The sequence below is a fragment of the Cynocephalus volans genome, chromosome 1 (genome assembly GCF_027409185.1).
Source record: "Cynocephalus volans isolate mCynVol1 chromosome 1, mCynVol1.pri, whole genome shotgun sequence".
NCBI lineage: Eukaryota > Metazoa > Chordata > Mammalia > Dermoptera > Cynocephalidae > Cynocephalus > Cynocephalus volans.
Window position 1 is genome coordinate 5,686,845 of NC_084460.1, and position 19,846 is coordinate 5,706,690.

At 37.8% G+C, this 19,846-nt stretch overlaps 1 protein-coding gene across 1 annotated transcript in view; it reads left to right on the top strand.

Moving 5' to 3' along the window:
• The window catches only part of ADIPOR2 (adiponectin receptor 2), a 91,388-nt gene that overhangs the window by 34,341 nt on the left and 37,201 nt on the right, over nt 1-19,846 (top strand). The window contains exon 2 of the mRNA XM_063114007.1: nt 14,001-14,254. Coding sequence (XP_062970077.1) covers nt 14,087-14,254 — 168 coding nt within the window. The 5' untranslated portion in view covers nt 14,001-14,086. The remainder of the gene's footprint in view (nt 1-14,000; nt 14,255-19,846) is intronic.

Here is a 19,846-nt window from a genome sequence, read left to right on the forward strand (position 1 = left end):
TTCTCACTAGGGGATGATTCCACTAAATACCTTTTGTGTTCCTTTGCATTTTCATTTTGAAAATGGGGGATAATTTTTTTTAAAGAGTTAAAATAAGCGTTACCATGTAATGGAGTTTGGATGTGTTGTCTCCTCCAAAACTTATGTGGAAATTTATTCCCAATTTGGCAGTTTTGGAAACTGATTGAGTCATGGGGGCGGATCCCTCGTGAATGGATTAGTGCTCTCCCTTGGGGGGGGGGATTAATAAGTGAGCTCTTGCTTATTTGTTCCTGTGAGAGCTGGTTGTTTAAAAAGACCCTGGCACCTCCTCTTTTCTCTCTCTTGCTTCTTCTTGCCATGTGATCTGCTTGTACCTGCTGGCCATCTGCCACTTTCTGCCATGAGTAGAGGCAGCTTGAGGCCCGTGCCAGATGCAGCTGTCCCAGAATCGTAAGCCAAATAAACCTCTGTTCTTTTATAAATTACCCAGTCTCAGGTATTTCTGTTGTAGCAACACAAAATGGACTGATACACCGTGTTTGTGATCATTGTGATGTAATGTAAGGAAAGAAGGCATCTGGAAACAGTTATAGAATTGTGGCCTCAGTAGTGTTATAAATTTTGTTATGTGGTCACTTGCCTCCTTTTTAGAAAATCTTTGTTAAATCAGAATGTAATGGTCTTGTGTTTCTCTATGTCTGGTTCTTGGTACTTACTAGCCACCCTAGGACATGTTATTTGATCGGTCAGTTTCAATAATTTTTCTTTTGTTGGCTTCCTCATGGTATGAGAAGAAATATAATTTATGGAAGAATGTTAATTTTCTCAGGCTTAATAAAGATGGATGAAAACTCTTCAGGACAGAATAAACCCAAGTGTGGCAACTTTTTGTTCTACTATAATTTACATAGTTTTGTAGACAGAGATAGATGCATGTATTTCCAGTTTGTTAATTGTTGCTATGTGGGGAAGCCTTAAGATTTCCCCTCTGTAAAATGGAGGTGATAAAGTAAAATTGTTGCCTTAGGGCAGGGTTGGCAAATTAAATAGCCCCTGGTTTCCTGTCTGTTTTTGGTATGGCTCATAACTGGTTGGTTATTTACTTAGTTTAAAAAATAATGTTTTGTTATGTATGAATAAAAATTATATGAAATGCAAATTTTAGTGTTCATAAAGTTTTATTGGAACACAACCATACTCATTCATTTACATATCATCTGTGGCCACTTCTGTGCTATAGTGGCAGAATCGAGTAGTTTGTAGGAGAGATCTTTTGTGGCCCACAAAACCTAAAATATTTATTATGTGGCCTTTTACAGAAAAAGTTTGTTGACCCTGCTTTATAAGTGTTATGAGCACTCTAACTGTTAACTTCACACATGCTCTTGAAGCAGCTTCCTCAAACTGCTTATTAGATGGTTAAAAATTAAATTACAGGTGGCTATATAAAGGGTTATGACAACGTCTCCTACTAGTGGTAAACTTTCTATAGAAAAATGATAAAATAATGTGCTATACCATTGAAAGCCAAGTATGTCAGTTTGCTAGGGCTGCCATAAAATACCACAGACTGGGTGGCTTAAATAACAGAAATTTATTTTTTCACAGTTCTGGAGGCTAGAATTCCAAGATCAAGGTGTCAGCAGGTTTGGTGTCTCCTAAGGCCTCTCTCCTTGGCTTGCAGATGGCCACCTTTTCTCTTTGTCCTCACATGGCCTTCCCTTTGGGCATGCATTTCTGGTGTCTCTTCCTCCTAAAAAAACATCATTGGTCATATTGGATTAGGGTCTTACCCTGATGGCTTCATTTAACCTTAATTACCTCTTTAAAGTCCCTATCTCCAAATACAGTCACATTCTAAGGTACTGGAGTTAGGCCTCAACATGTGAATTTTAAGGGAATACCGTTCAGTCTACTACACAAAGGAATTTGTAATGGAAACTTTTTTCATTTCTTCATTAAGCAAATCTTGAGGGTATGCTGTGTGATAGACACTGTTCTAGACATGCATGGTGAACAAGACAGACGGTTTGCTATTTAAGGAGCTGAACGTTACATGGGAGAAAATAGGCAATAAAAAGGAAAACAAATAATTTCAGAGAGTAATAAGGAGGAAATTAAGCATTATAAAGTATTAGAGTGACTAGCGTGGAGGATGAGGTAATGCTGTTTTATTTTATTTATTTGTTTTTTTGTGGTTTTATTTATTTGCTATTTAATATTATTTTTTTACATTCTATGTTGTTGTGGAGCAGTTGGGAGGGAGAGGGAGAGGGGAAGGGGAAGGAAATGGGATGGAAGAAGGAGGAAGGAGGAATGGTGGGACTGAGGCCTGTGGCAACCCCCTCATTCCTACTGGGAAGGCCAGGGGGCTTCCAGCAGTGGCTTGGTCATTGCCAGGCTGGATGCAGATGTCACAGGAATGTGGCAAAAGCCCTTGTCCTCCACCATCCCAGCTCGGTAATCTAGGGCCTTTCTTGCTGTGGCTTGGTGGTCGTTGCTGGGTTGGATATGTGTGTCAGGGAGGCATGGCTGAGGCCCGAGGCCCTGCACTGCCGTGGCTCAGGAGAGTCTGGGATGCTTCCTGCAGTGGCTCGGTGGTTGTTGCTGTGGTGGTTGCGTGAGTCAGGGGGGTGAGACCAAGGCCCTCGGCCCCCACCCTTGGGACTGGTTGCAGGCGTCAGGGGCAATGGCTGAGGTCCCTGGCCCTCCCTGCTTTCTGGCTTGGTAGCCCAGAGGACGTCGGGTCCTTCTAGGTTTATAGGTATTTTTTGGTGAAATGAGACCTTTACTAGTTAATATCTCTGGTTGTGGGTACTTTGTTTTTTCTTCCAGTTCTATGTTGGATTATTTGCTGTTCCCATCACTTAAACTCTGCACTGGAAATAATTTGTTGTCTTTTGCTTACTTCTAAGGTGGGGGAGCTTCCTGTGGGGACCAGTATTTGAGCTCTGTGGTTGAGCTAAATTGCTGCTTTGCTGCTGATTCCCTAGGGAAGGCTTTTTGTGCAGCTCAGGTTTTAATGGTTGACTTTATTTTTATTTATTCATTTATTTATTTTAAAAGATGACTGGTAAGGGGATCTTAACCCCTGACGTGATGTTGTCAGCACCACGCTCTCCCAAGTGAGCTAACTGGCCATCCCTATATAGGGATCCGAACCCGTGGCCTTGGTGTTATCAGGACCACACCTCTCCCAAGTGAGCCATGGGCCAGCCCTAATGGTTGACTTTATAGGAACTTCTGGGTCTAGCGAAATCCGGTGCACCTGGGTTGTGTAGAAAATCTGGTCTGGGCCTGAGTCTTTTCATCAAACTGCACCTCACACAATTCTATATTCCTGACCAGTCTCCTCTGACTAGTGCTACACTGATTGGGGGGCAGATCAACTGTTCTTGCTGTGCCCCAGTTTTCCTCTGGCCACTGCCCCTGCTCCAAACACTTCTCATGGGATGGGCTGTGCTCCAGTCCATAGCAATGACTCACTGGCCTCTAAGTGGCTCCTTTTTTTCGGTTGCTGTGGCTCCTTGCTCCAGTGTGGGTCCACAGGAACCCTATTAGTGGTCTTGCTGGCCTGGGGGCCACCAAGGCCCTCTTCTCCCTGGCTGCCTCCAAGCAACTTCATCTGAAGGGCACAGCTGTGGCTTTTGCCACCTCCTGCTCTGTGCACTCAGCAGCTCCAGCCTGGAAGCAGCCAGGATTTGAAATGGTCAGAGACGTTTTTTCTTTCTCTCATTGTGGTTTGTCCTGCCTTCATGAACTCTGTAGGTCTGTCCTCCTCTTCCCCTGAGCTCTAGTGGCCCCAGCTTGTCTGTTGTTGCTTTTTTGTAGTTGTAAATTGTTTGATTTATGGGAGAGAGTAATGTTGGGGACCGTCTATTCTGCCATCTTGACTGGAAGTGAGGTAATGCTGTTTTGGATAAGGGTGGTCAGGTAAGGGTTTCCTGAAAAGGTGACCTTTCTCCTGAGAGCTAAATGGTAAAGGATAGCTAGTTAGTTAAATGCCCAGTCTATTTCTAGGTCCTGATGCTGATCAAGATTGTTATGGAAAAGGACCCAAAGAATAGTGAGCAGATTTAGGGAGAAGAGATTGGTGGGGAAGACTCATGAAGGGCCTTGTGGAGATTGTGGTAAAGATTTTGGTTTTCCTTTGCACAAGGAATGAAATCGGCCGGAGGTATTTTAGCAGGAGAGTGACATGATTTTTCTGTTTGAAAGAGCACTTTGGCTGTTATATAAAAGAGAAGAGACTGTAGGTATGAGAATAGAAGATGGGGAGACGGGATTATCAGAGTATTCCAGGTCAGAGATTTTGGTGGCTTGGCCTAAGGTAGTGGCAAGGAAAAAGAAAAGAAATGGAAAGAATTTGAGAGATATATTGGAGGTAAAGTCAATAGTATTTACTAATGGATTTGGCATGGAGATTTGGGAAGACGGAGGAATATCTTTGGCAATAACGTTGAGTAGTACTTTTCACTATGGCAAGTAAACCTACAGTGTTAGCAAATTAGATGATTGCTGTAGCAAGTAGCAGAATATAATTTAGAAAGGTAAAGTCTTCATTAAATAGGAAAACATAAGGCAAATAGACAGTGCTATGGCTTAATTCAGTGTTCAGCTGACAGGCTTATATCTACTAGAAAACCCGTAGGGAAGTCCTAGTTTGCCAGAAAGTATGCCTTTGGGACAAATAACCTGTTTGGAACTAAAGAGCCCAGGAGGATATTATAAAATAATAAATGTCAGGTTTAATGGAATGACTGTGTATGGCATTAAATGATTTTCTTTAGAGCTAGAGTTCTTTATTCCAAGGTAAATGTTTTTTAAAATGGACCAGACTTTTGTCAAAGTGGACATGGTGAATAAAATAAGTAAAGATGAATGGAACAGATTAAGACTGTCCTCTTGAAAATTTGAACTTTCTTGGTCAAGAAGAATTTTATGATTGTTGAATTCTCAATGAGGAATCAGAGTTGTGAGATCTGGGTCTGGCTTTTACTAGTTTTTTCTGTGGTTAGATCTTGACCTCTGAGCCTCAGGTCCCCATCCGTAAGACAGGTATCTAAATAGATGGCTAATTTTAGAAGAGAAAAAGCATTCATAGCTGCACAGTAATTCTGGGTTATGAATGGAATATAGTCATCCCTCAGTCTCTTGGGAGATTGGTTCCAGGACCTCCCATGGATACCAAAATCTGCAGTGCTGAAGTCTCTGATATAAAATGGTATATGTAATATTTGCATATCACTTATGTATATCCTCCTGTATACTTTAAATCATCTCTAGATTACTTATAATACTTAATACAGTGGTGTGCTAAGTAAGTAATTGTTAATGCTGCATTGTTTAGGGAATGATGACAAGAAAAAAGGTCGTACATGGTCAGCGCAGATGCAATTTTTTTCCAAATATTTTTGACCTGTGGTAGGTTGAATCTACTGATGGGGAACCCATGGATGCAGAGGGCTGGCTGTATGCAAAAGTAAGGCGAGCGTCATAGCAGCCTTCTTTATTTCAGGATTATGCGGTTGATTTTTGTTTTTTTCTTGTGAAGAATTGGAAATTGATGGGTTTAGTCATGTTACTTTCTTATTAAGGGGAGAATATAGCCATTCTAAAGACAATTTGCAAAGTATAGCTCTTTGAGAATCATATTTTAAAATTTGCTTGTATAAGAAATTTTATGACAGTTCTAATTTGTGTCAAGTGGCTTTGGCAGGTGATAGCTCAAATTCTATAAAACATAATTCAAATTTCCAGGTACTGTTATTAATATGAGTTATCTTGAACTGTTACAACTGAAAATCAATCACTTATGTTGATTCCTATCTTCATCTAAAGGTCTGGCTTAAGAGAGCTGTATGTGATAAATAGGCTTTTCTATGCTATCTATAAGAATAAGTAGATAAAATAACTTAACTCTTTTAAAAAAATTTATGAAGTAAGAGGTATATTTGGCTCATGATTCTGCAGCAGCCAGCCGCATGTGGCATGGGCCTCAGGCTGCTTCCATTCATGGCAGGGAGTGGCACGCAGCTGGTGGGTGCAAAGAGATCACAGGGCGAGAGAGGAAGCTATTAATTTCTCTTTATTACATTAAAAAATATGACTTTTTGGGTTGTCATTTCATGATCAGCATTTTTATTTTTTATCTTTTTCAGATTGTGCCATTGTGAATATGTGTCCCAACCAAGGGATGAGACCAATAGTCATGTTTAACTCTTAAATTAATATTGAGTAGAGGTTATAGGATGGTCTTTATCTAAATGCAGAAAGGAATGTTTAATTTACCATTATGTTTTGTGTGGGATAAAATTCTTGGAAATTCTTAAAAGGTGCCTTATACCTAATGTTTCTGGTAGTACAAAACAGTACAAAAGCACTGTTTGTAATGCTTGGAACTATTTTTATTATTTGCTAATCTTTAAGATTGAAAAACTCATTTTATATTTGTCTTGGGATAGATATATGCAGTACAAAATTCAAAAGCTACTAAAGGATATACAATAAAAAGGTATCTCCCTATCTTGTTTTCACTTTGCATTTTCTTTTCTCATCTTTCTGATGGATTTAAAAAAAAAAAAGTGATCTCACTATTTGCTGTCAACAAGAGACTTACTTTAGATCTAAGGACACACATAGGTTGAAACTGAAAGGATTGAAAAAGATGCTCCATGCAAATAGTAACCAAAAGAGAACTGGGGTGGCTTACCTAATATAAGACAAAATAGTCTTTAAATCAGAAACTATTACAAGAGACAAAGAAGGACATTACGTATTAAGAAAGGGTCAGCACAGCTATCCCACTGTTGGGAATATACCCAGAGGAATGGAAATCATCAAGTCGAAGGTATACCTGTTCCCCAGTGTTCATCGCAGCACTCTTTACAATAGCCAAGAGTTGGAACCAGCCCAAATGTCCATCATCGGATGAGTGGATACGGAAAATGTGGTACATCTACACGATGGAATACTACTCAGCTATAAAAACGAATGAAATACTGCCATTTGCAACAACCTGGATGGACCTTGAGAGAATTATATTAAGTGAAACAAGTCAGGCACAGAAAGAGAAATACCACATGTTCTCACTTATTGGTGGGAGCTAAAAATTAATATATAATTCACACACACACACACACACACACAAACCGGGGGTGGGGGGAGAAGAAGATATAACAACCACAGTTACTTGAAGTTGATACGACAAGCAAACAGAAAGGACATTGTTGGGGGGGAGGAGGGAGGGAGGGAGGGTTTGGTGATGGGGAGCAATAATCAGCCACAATGTATATCGACAAAATAAAATTTTTAAAAAAATGAATAAATAAAAAAAAGAAAAGTATATTAAACAAAAAAAAAGAAAGGGTCAGCATACCAAGAAGATATAATCATTATAAACACGTATGCACCAAATGTCAGAGCTTCAAAACATATGAAGCAAATATTGACAGAATTGAAGAGAGAAATAGACAGCTCTAAAATAATTGTTGGAGACTTTAATATCCCACTTTTAATAATGGATAGAATAATGAGACAGAAGATTAATAAAGAAATAGAGATTTGAACACCGCCGTAAACCAATCGTACCTAACTGATATGTGCAGAACACTCAACAGTAGCCCATTTTTATCAAGTGCATATGGAACATTCTCCAGGATAGACCATCTGCTAGGCCATAAAATTAGTCTTAATCAATTAAAGATTGAAATTATACAAAGGATCTTTTCTGGTCACAATGGGATGAAAGTAGAAATAAAAGAAAGAAAACTGCAATATTCACAAATATGTGGAAATTAAACAACATATTCTTAACCATTAGGTCAAAAAAGAAATCACAAGGGGAACTAGAAAGTATCTTGAACAAACGAAATAAAAGCACAAGATATCAAAACTTAGGGGATGTGGTATACATATTTTATACAATCAGTTTTTTAAACCAGTTAAGAGAAGAAAGGAAAAAAAAATACATGTTTGTATAATGTTTTGTAATTACATAATTTCCTTTATAGGTTCTCTTTTTCTTGGGGGGGGTAGATTCAGATTTCTAGGTGAGGTCACTTGCTTTCAGGTGTTAGTATTTTAAGGTGGGTTTGCCAGCAACAGAAAAGTTAATTTTAGTTTTTGTTCATTTGTTTTGCTTTTTTAAATCTGGAAACCTTTTATTTCACCTTTATTTTTGAAAGATAGCTTTGCTAGATATGAGATTCTTTGTTGACAGGTTTTTTTTTTTTTTTTTTTTGAGCACTTGAGTATGTTATCTCATTGTCTTCTGTCTGTCATCATTTCTGTTGAGAAGTCAGCTGCTAATCTTACTGGGTTTCATTTTAAATAATGAGTCATTTTTCTTTCACTGTTTTCAAGATTTTCTCCTTGCCTTTGACTTTCAGCATTTTTACTATGAGACAGGCTGGATGTCTTTGCATTTATTGTAGTTGGAATTTATTGAATTTTCTGTATGTGTAGTTTATTGTTTTCAATAAATTTGTGACGTTTTCAGCTGTTATTTCTTTCAGTCTTTCCCCCCCTATTCCTTTCTTTCCTCTCCTTTTGGTACTCCCATTATGCATATGTTGGTGTACTTAATGGTGTCCCGCCATATCTCGAAGACTCTCTTCATTTTACTTCATTCCTTCTTCTCTTTGTCCTTTGGTTTGCATAATCTTTATCATTCTGTCTTCAAGTTTACTTATTCTTTCTTCTGCAAGTATACTGTTGAGCCCCTCTAGTAATTTTTAAAATTTCAGTTATTATACTCTTCAACCCCCTAATTTCCTTCACTTTTTAAGTCATAGTTTTCTTTAGTTCTATGAACATATTTATAATGGCTACTTTAAAGTCTTTTTCTGATAAATTCAGCATCTGGTCTCTCACAGGCATTTTCTGTTGCCAGCTTTTTTTTCCTGGTGTATGGGCTATACTTCCTGATTTCTTTACATGCCTTATAAATTTTTGTTGGAAACTGGACATGGTAGATAATACATTGTAGCAGCTCTGGGTACTAGTCTCTCCTTCCTTAGAGGGCTTGTTACTGTTATTCACTTGTTTATTTGTTCAGTAACTGACTGGATTATTTTAGTGAAGTCTGTTTCCCTCCCCAGTGTTCAGCCTCTGATACTGTATCTTGGGAAGGTGTCATTTTGGATATGCCCTCAGTCACCCTGGGATGATAGTGCTTTTGGTAGGGCCGTCTTTCTGTCTTTCCTGTATCACACCCAGCTAGTAAATTGTTCTACAGAATAATCCATATTCTGGCTTTTTTGAAGAAATTGTTTCTGAGGTCATTGTTTAATTTTTGTTCTGATTCTACTAGATAACTTATTCCCTGGTTCTTTTCTGCAAACTAACTTATGGTTTAGCCTGTATGTTGATTCTTCTCTCAATTGCTTGTATCTTGATTCTCCTCCCAGTTGCCTTTCAACCCACACTGTTCTTTAAAGAACTGTGTTGCAAATGAAGTCAGGTGCTTTGGGAAGACATTAAAAGCTATCTGGTTTTTTTGCTTGTTTGTTTACCTGCTTATTTCTCCAGGCAAAATCTCTGAGCCTGGAGGTGTGGAAGTAGGAACAATGACAAGTTTCTCTCTGAATGACAGCCCCACTCCAGGAGATGAGTGCTCATTGGGAAGGTATACAGTAGCTTGAGGTTATCCTGGTGTGGAACCACTATCTCATGAGCTGTGTCAAGAATGAACAAAGCTCCATTATTCTTTGTGTGCCATGTCCAAGGTAGAGGCTCCATTCCACAAGTGGAGGTTAGGCGGAAGAAGGGAGCCCCTACTTCTAAACGATGCTCACCAAGGAGTTAGCCTCAGCAGCAGGTAGCTGGGAAAGAATGAGAAACATTGATGTTCTGCTCCTCTGGAGAAGAAACCCCTCATCTGTGTGCAGGGGGAGCCCTGTGTTCTTGCCTCTAGCAGTCTGGAGTGGAGTCTTGCTTCTCTGAGCTGGGAGGGGGTGGGAGGAAGAGAAATGTTCAGATACCACATACTCTTGCCTTTCTCACTGAGTTTTCATAGATGTTCTTGAATAGATGTTTCTTCACTTGCGCTGCTTACCCTAAGGACCATTTCCAGAGGTTTTTAGTGGTTGGTTTTTCATAGCTTTCCCCAGTTTCCTTGGGAATTAGACTAGTGGAGCTCCTCACACTGTCATTCCAGAAGTCAATCTCCTCGCTGCTCCTGTTTTTTACTTTAGTCATCCTGATTAGGTTTGTTGTGATATCTTGTTGTGATTTTAATTTGCATTTCCCTGATGGATAATGATGTTGAACATCTTTTCATGTGATTTTGGTTCTTTAAGGTGTTCTGTTTTGTTAGATCTGTGGGAACCTGAGGGTTGACGATAAATGCTTTTTCCTTCAACAGTTCTATTGTTGAAACTAAAATATATTGATGGACCTTCCTGATTTAGTATAGAAGGGTTCTTTGAAGATTTTACAGTGCTTTATTTTCTTCATTCTTATTTTACTGTACTTGTAAATTTAGAAATCATTGATGATGGAAATGTATATTGATCTCAGGACTTTCCTAGAAATTGACTTTCTTATTTAAAAAAAAATTTTTTTTTTTTTTTTTTTGTCTTTTTCATGACCGGTACTCAGCCAGTGAACACACCGGCCATTCCTATATAGGATCCAAACCCGTGGCGGGAGCATCACTGCGCTCCCAGCGCCGCACTCTCCCAAGTGCGCCATGGGGGTCGGCCCTATTTTTAAAAATTTTAATGAGAATCCTTAAGAATTTATTTGGGAAAGCTTATTTCTTGTCATTTGCTTTCTTTTTCTGAGTTGACGGTTAAAAAAACAATTCTTACTAATAAAGCATTCCATTTATATTCTCATAAATGAGCAGCACTCCTCCATATATAGCTCCCGCTTATGAGAAGTTGGGTGTGGTCATATTTCAAGAATACTTTTTTTTTTTTTTTTTTTTTTGTCGTTTTTTCGTGACCGGCACTCAGCCAATGAGTGCACCGGTCAGTCCTATATAGGATCCGAACCCGCGGCGGGAGCGTCGCCGCACTGCCAGCGCAGCACTCTACCAAGTGCGCCACGGGCTCGGCCCTTTCAAGAATACTTTTAAGAAGCTTTATTCTCCTTGCTACAGTTTGAGAATGAAGATCCTGATTTTATAGTTTACTTGTGATGTAAAACAATTGACTTTAGGGTTCAGGTTCTTAACATTTTTTCCCCCATCTTAATTTTGTTGGGCAGCAGAAAGCACATGAACTTCATGAGGTCCAGAAAGACCTGGGTATAAATATCAGCTGCTGCTCTTTTAAATCCTAATGATCTTGAATAAGTTACTTAATAGCCGATTCTCAGTTTCCACATCTGTTAAATGGGGGATAATAATACCTCAGAGGGCTGTATTTAAGGATTATGTGAGATACACATGTAAATGAAACAGTAAGGCGAGGCCTGTGAACCAAACTGACTCCATTTTCCCTGCAGAGGACACTTTGTTACTTTTCCACTCCTCAGTCATGAGGCCCCTCAGGCATATGATTACCCCATGGGCTGCCCTGACAAAACAGACTTAAGAGAGGAAACATATTTACTGAGTTGCAAAACCCCTCCCCAAGGCTTGTTTACTATAAATGTAAAAGTTACAGATTAACTTTAAGACCCCTTTGGAGTTCCCACCTGCGCACAAAGCATCAAGGTGACTGCTACAATGACCCGCCTGGGGTGACAATGATGAACACCACTGCCTACTAAGCATGCACCCATGATGCAGCCAGGAAGAACAGAGCGGACCACCTCCAGTGATGCCGGCCTACCACCCCTTAACTCCTTTCCCTATAAAAGTCCCTGAACAGCTCCCCTGGGGGGCGGGGGGGGGGGGGCTAGCTTTACTGTCGCTACCGCCTTATGCATAAGTCTATTTCCTCTTTTAATAAAGCGTTGCTTGCTTTACTGTTGGGTACATTGTTCATTTCTATGACTTTGGAATCCAAGAGCCTAATTTAATCACTGGCAAAAATTGGAAAGCTTTGGGCACCAGAGAGGACTCCAGCTGCAAGAGGCAAGTGGCCACTGGGACTATTTTGCTCCCATGTCTCTGCTGCTGATGGATCTCTCCTGGAGTCTCTGGCCTAAATTCTGACAAGGGCAGTGAGTGCTTTATTCTCTTTACCTTTCTCTGCTTTTTCTGAGCCCTCTTCTGTTTGGCTGGATTGTATCCACTTCTGTATAGGTGCACCCTGGAAGGCTCCTGGCTATGCTTTCTCTGATTTGAATCTAGTTGATACTTTTCTTCTTTATGCTGAAAACAGTGGGGAGAACTGCTTTTATCAATTACTGTTAATGGAATAGGTTGGCCCCGCCGATTAGGACTAGGCTAAACTGGACCACACTGCTCCTCTTTTCTCTTTGTTTGCTTGGTTAGACATTTAGTTGAGTACTGGTAATCTGAATAAACCTTCCAATCCTTGCGTCAACTTTTGGACTTTCAGGTCATTTGTTTAAGGCGAGAGGGCAAGCCGAGCCTGACCTTTTGGTAACATAAATACATTTGTTGATGCTTCTTCTCTGAAAACAAATGTAGTCACTATTTTAATGACTGCTAAGTATTCTATTGTTTGGGTGTGAAATAGCTTTGTAATAGCTAAATAATTAAGCTAAATATTTAGCTAAATAGCTAAATAATTAACTAAATGTAAACTGTTAGTATCAGTTTCCTCTTTCAGAAATGAGCATTAGTAGCATAATGTATAATCTCAGTAGTTTAATATGCTTTCTCAGACCTTTAAGTGATAGGTACATGCCCAGATTTGGGGATCCTTAAAGATTTGTGTTTGTTCTTGCTCCATAAACTTCATAAGCCCCTAGAGAAATCCTCTAGCAAACTCACATGATTTATGAAACTAACATTTGGCTAATTGTTAGTCTGTATATCCATATACGTGCATATAAAATATACCTCTGACCTCTTTGTGGTATCTAGACCTGCCCACTTTGCCATTCTCCTTTTCTCCTTTTAAATCTCATGGGATTTAATAACGTACATGTACCCTGGTCTCTTCCTATTTAGTGATAATGTCATTTGCCTGTGCAACTGATTGTTTAAGCTTGTGTGCTACGAGTTAAGAGGTAGAGTGCCAGGGACTTGAAAGGATTGAACTCCTAGAAAATTTACTTACTGCAGTATGGTTTAGAGAGATATTGATGATTTCTGAAAGTGTTTTTATCACTCAAGAACATTGAAATATCACCTGTCTAATGTTCGTTAAACATTTATGTGTATAGTACTTTTTGAGAGTTCAGTTGGATATAAAAAGAATATGCTCTGGTCCTGAGTTTCTTACCTTCCAGAGTAGTCTAGAGTTTAAACAACTCAAAATGTTGAAATGTCAGACATTAAGCATTTTGAATGCAAAACATTATCAATAGGTGCTATATCTATTCAGAGAATTTGTCCTATTTAATTTATACAAAGTATAGTAAATTTTGGTTTCCTCACCTGTGAAATAGAAATAAAAATACGCTGTGGAGTTATTGTGACGTTTAAATAAGATTGGTTATTTAAAACCTAGCTATAATGTATATACTTAACATATATTCTTTCTATAGTTAAGTATATTTTAAATTGAAAAAGTAATATGATATACGGTTTTAAAAAAAATGCATGCAGAACAAAGTGAATAGTGAATTTTCTTCACTCTGGACTCTAGATTCTTCCCTGTGAACTTCTGTACAAAGAGCATGGTTTTGAGTGTTTTCCAGTGATTATTCTATGTACATATACACTTATATGATTTTATATTTTTATAACATATAAGTGGGAACATATATATGTTGTCATGTGTCCTGCTTTTTTTCCCACCCCATTTAAAAATAGATTTTGATAATCTTTCAGCAAATACTTGTATAGGTTTTTTATACATTATTCTTTTACTATTCTTAATGACTGCTAGTTATTCTATCGTTCGAATGTATATAACTGATATCTTCTCCCAGCACTCATTTAATGCATTTATTTAAAATATATTTATTCAAAACTTTCCTCTTCTTAGGGTCAGCTAACTATCCTGAAATTGCATTCTCCCAAGAAGAAAGTACAGAAAGAGAGACCTCTTTGTAAGAAAGGTGTGGGTATCCCATGAACGAGCCAGCAGAAAACCGATTGGGGTGCAGCAGGACTCCAGAGCCACATATAAGGCTCAGAAAAGGGCACCAACTTGATGGTACGAGGGGAAGTGATGACAACCACCAAGGAGATTTGGAACCCATTTTAGAGGCATCTGGTCTTTCTTCCCATCATAAAAAAGTAAGTTACAGTTGAAAAGATGGTAAACAAAGAAAAAATTTATGGGATGTGGCATGAAGGAGGTTATTAAAAAAATTTGTGGGCCTGTTGCTGGAGATAGGATGGGATATTGAGAAGGGACCTTGAGCACATTTGTATTTTTTTATTCAGGATAACTTGAAGTCTTTTATTCTAAAATTAGCTCAGGTATTATTTGATTTTATAGTTACATCTTTCTACTGACACTTAAAATCATACTTAATCTACTTTATCTTGTTTAAGGGAAAAGAAATGTGTTACCGTGAAACCTATCTAATTCTACCGTGCTTTAGTGATGACATTATCAGTGATATTTTTGGAGAAATTCTGATTGCATGCTGAAACTACTTCTCCAAAAACTGTTTATCTACAGTACATACTTTGGGGGTCAGTAGAATTCTGAGAACAAAAGGCAGATTTTAATCTTTCACTTCCCAGAGCAAAGAGCAGATTTTAAATTTTTCATGAAACTGTACCTAGAGAGCAAAGGTATGGATATTTGTGAATAGCATTAAAAAGTCATTGTCATAGACATTTTGCTTTGTGCTTTGGAACCTTTACGTTTTGTAGCATGCATTCAATGTTGTGGTGCTAATATAATGTTTCTCAGGCTGTGGGTTGTGTCCATTGGTGGGTTGTGAAATTAATTTTAGTATTTCAAAGTGTTAAAAAAATTGAACAGCAAAATAAAATAAAAATATTGAGGTATGTTTATGTAGTAATATACATTTAAATGGTGTTATTTGATGAAACTTTTTAGTTTTATATAATTATGTATATGTGTATAAATATGGATCATATTTATGATTGCTTTGCCTCCCACGGATCTATCACCTCTCTTCCCTGAGTGATGGAGCCTCAAAAAGGATTACTCAAAGCCCATTTCTTCCGAGCAGTTAGAGCCCCAAAGGGGTTAATTTCCTGGAACCCTCTAGAGAGAGGTATTCCTTTCTTTGGACATTAACCACCAACTGGGGTTCTGGCACTGCATTTAGTCTCCAGACCAAGAAGTTACAGGAAAATAACATAGGTGGGGTTATGGCCAATTATAGTTTAAAAATAAAGGCTGGTAACATCAACAGCAAAGTGACATTCCATAATGCAATTTGCAAAAGGTTAAGTCGATCCACCAGCAAAACTTGATCTTAGCAAACATTGTTTTTCTCTATAGCAATTTCCCCAGGATTTTTACATGTCAATCAAGTGACTTGTCTGTCCAGCAGCTTTGCTGTGTTACAAAGACTTTAGCCTGAGGAAAGTTTCCTGTCTTTTGCAAGGTTAACATTTCTGTATGTAATTCTAAAAGGTTAGGCTAAACCTGAGATTACAGGGGTTTTGGAGAATAGGCCCTGTGAAATACGTTTGCTTTATAAATGTCAGTATATTCCACAATTATATATGAAATGCATTTCTTACTATGGGTTGTAGTTAAAAACATTTTGAAAGCCTCTACTTGGAACAGCAGCTTTATCATTCTAAGAAGTATGCTTATTGTGTGGGTAACAGTGTTGTTGGGTTGAACTCTACAGGGTTGTCTTGTCCTTTAAGGTCTTTTATAGGAATTTTGCCAGTAACACAGACTTATGACAAGCAATTTAAGATTATTTCTTCTTTTATTCTTGATAACACTTTATAAGATCAACCTTATACTTTTGGGGAGATTGTGCTACAGTGAAATATTATCTACATGCATATGTGTGCAGGTGCATGGACAGATGAATATTTTATGGAATTAAAAAAGTGGCTTACAATAAGTTTAGTGTAATTTGGGCTTTAAACCTGCATTACTGTTTAAACGAAGTTTGACAAATATCTGGGGCAAGAACTCTCTTCTACACTTGGTACTTTACTTTTTTGTTGCTGTTTTATGGTACTGTATAGTATACTAGCAGTTTAAACTTCCCTAACCAAGCCAGGCAAACAGTTTCCCTGAGTTGCTACCAAGGTCTAAGCAATTGTTAATGGGATTGCTGTTCAGCTAATGAGAACTATTAGTACGTTTGGGTGAGTGGGATTATCTTTTTTGTTGTTGTTGTTCTTTTTATTATGGTAAAGAACATATAACATAAAATCTACCCACTTAACAAATTGTTAAATATGCAGTACAGTATTGTTAGCTATATGAACATTGTTGTACAGGAGATCTCTAGAACTTTTTCATCTTGCATGACTGAAACTCTATAGCCATTGAACAGCAATTCCCTATTTTCCCCTCTGCCTGGCAGCTGCCATTCTACTTTTTCTTCTATGAGTTTGACTATTTTAGATATCTCATATAAGTGGATTCACAGAGTATTTGTCCTTCTATGACTGGCTTATTTCACTTAGTGTATAGTGTCCTCAGGGTTCATCCATATTGTAGCATGACAGGATTTCCTTCTTTTTTTAAGGCTGAATAATGTTCATTGTAGATACATATTACGTTTTCTTTATCCGTTGATGGACATTTAGGTTGCTTCCACTTCTTGGCTATTGTGAATAATGCTGCAATGAACATGGGAGTGCAGATGTCTCTTCGAGGTCCTGTTTTTGATATTTTGGATAAATACATTGAAGTAGTACTGCTGGATCTCGTAGTTACTCTACTATAAATTTTTTGAGGAACTTCCATACTGTTTCCATAGCAGTTGTACCGTTTTACATTTTCACCAACAGTGCAAAAGGTTCCATTTTCTCCATATGCTGACCAACACTTTTTAAAAAAATTTTTTTGGATAATGGTCATCCTAACAGGTGCGAAGCAGTATCTCATGATACTTTTGCATTTCCCTGATGATTAGTGATGTTGAGCATCTTTTCCTATACCAGTTGGCCATTTGTATGTATTATTTGGAGAAATGTCTATTCAAGTTCTTTACCTGTTTTTAAATAAAGTTATTTGCCTTTTTGCTATTGAGTTGTAGGCATTCCTTAAATATTTTGGATATTAACTGCTTATCAGATACGTGATTTACACTTGTTTTCTCCCATTCCATAGGTTCCTTTTTCCACTCGATTTGTTTTTTTGTTTGTTTTTGTTTTTTTCTGAGCAGAAGCTTTTTAATTTGATATAGTCCCACTTGTTCAGTTTTGGTTTTGTTGCCTGTGCTTTTGCTGTCATATTGGAGAAATAATTGCCAAGACCAGTGTTGTGAGGCTTTTCTAATATGTTTTCTTCTAGGAGTTTTGAGGTCTTACATTTAAGTCTTTAATCTATTTTGAGTTGATTTTTGTGTATGGTGTAAGATAAGGGTCAAATTTCATTATTATTTTTTTTTTCTGCATGTTTGGATATCCAGTTTTCCTAGCATCATTTGTTAAAGTCACTATTCTTTCTCCATTGTGTAGTCTTGGCACCTTAGTCAAAGATCATTTGACTGTAAATATGTGAATCTATTTCTGGACTCTATTCTGTTCCATTGGTCTGTATGTCTGTCTTTGTGCCAGTACTATGTTGTTTTGATTACTGTAGCTTTGTAATATGTTCCCCCCCTTCTGCCTACCTCCTCCTCCCCCACCTGTAATGTGTTTTGAAGTCAGGATGTGTTAGGCTTCCAGCTTTGTTCTTCTTTCTTGTGATTGTTGGCTATTCATGGTCTTTTGTGGTTCCATATGAATTTTAGGATTGCTTTTTCCTATAACTGGGATTATTTTAAAGGAAGTGGAAATGTAGTGAACAGAATTGGAAGAGAATTGACCTGTGTTCTATCCTTGAAAAACAGGCAAATTATTTGATTTCCCTAGACTTGTTTTTGTATATGTAACATGAGGCCAGTAGATTATCTTTGTTTTCCTTTCCAATTATGTAAGATTCTACGATTTTATCAATTTCTTGATACTAAGAAATGTTCTCAAGGGTTTTCAGAATGTACACTCTGCACTATTCTGAAATATACTCATTCCAGTTTAAAGTAATGATAGTGATGAAGAAAGTAAGTTTTCTAGAGGTGACTATGTAGCTGAGTGCTTAGTAAAAGCTGATTGAAAATAGGAGAAGAGGAAAGGAAGGTATGTGCGGTGTGTATGAAAGTCCTGAGTCTGAAAAGAACGTGGCATATTTAAGGAGTGTGTTGATTGGTTAGAGGGAGAATGGCAAGAGATGAGGTTAAAATAAATAGATAATGTTAGGGAATGTAGACCATAATATGGAGAAAGTGCACTGGAAGGTTTTAAGCAGGGGAGTAATAAGACCTCATGTGCATTCTGAAAAGATCACTCTTAGTTCTTACATGAAGATAGTAGATTATGGAGGTGTTTGAGGGAAAGAGAAACTTGGAGATGAGTTAGGATGCTGCAAGAGAACTTCATGAAAGAATTTTGGTAACTTAGTTTGAGTTGATAGTGATAGTGGAGTTGGCAAAGAGTAGATAAATTTAAGCTATGCTTTGGAGGTAGAATTAACAGGATTTGCTGGTGGATTGGATGAACTGGGTTAAGGGAGAGGGAAGTGACACAAATGACGGAGATATGATGTAAGTAACTGAACTAATGGGGAGTATGATACCAGGTTTTGAGGGTGGAAAAACTAGAGGATGAGTTTGGAGGTGAAGCAGGTTTCAGTGGAAGGATCAAGAGTTTGCTTTTGGCCATATCAAATATGAAATGCTGTTAGACATTCTAGTTATTAGGTCAAGAAGATAGTTAGGTATGAGTTTGGAATTCCAAAGAGAGGTCTGTGCTGGGGATAATCATTTAGGAAGCAGCAGCATATGAATAGTATTTAAAACTATTGAAATGGTTAAGGTTACTTAAGTGGGAGAGGGTGAAGGACCACAAGGATAGAAAAGTGACCATTGGTTTTGGCAGCGTGGTGTTCATCGGGGAACCTAACTAGAGCTATTTCGGTGGAGACGTGGGAACAGAAGCTAGACATTGGAATAGGTCAAATGGTGAATAGCAGGTGATAAGTATCTATGGCCTGTGTAGTAAGCAGTTCCTTCTTTGTCATGTGAAAAGATGTTTCAAACAAGTGAACTTTTTAAAAACCAAGAGTGTTTGCTATATGCTGAAATTACCTTAAAACTTCCTGGTTTCCCATGCAGAGTACCAATAACTACAATTACACAGAACCTTTAATTTATTCTTTATTCCTTCTTAAATGAGTACATTTTGCAGTCTACTGATGGCAAATGTGTAGGTGTAGGTATTGATTTTTTAGGTATTTTTGGACTGCAAAAGGCATATTTGTTGAGTTTTTTTTAAAGTGGAGGACATCAAGGCCTACTATATTCTAACTCTAGATTTGTGAAGAACCTTCCCTGGAATCTGTGGACTTGTATTTGGAATCCATGCTGTGCTTGCTTTCATGGTATTTTAAATATCAAAATGTGAATTATGAGCTGTAAAGTAACTATCTTTAGTACAGACACTGAGGGTAGTAATATTTTAGTTTAACAATGTTTATAATACGCATATTTTTAAATGGAAAACAGAGGATAAGAATAGTACTTATATCTGTATTACTACTTATAAATTCATGTACACTGCAATTTAGAGTTATGTGAATATGTCAACATTAGTATACCAGGGAAACTTACTTATTCTTGTATTAGTCAGCTTTTGCTGCAGGAACTAAACAGTCAGAAGCCTCAGTGT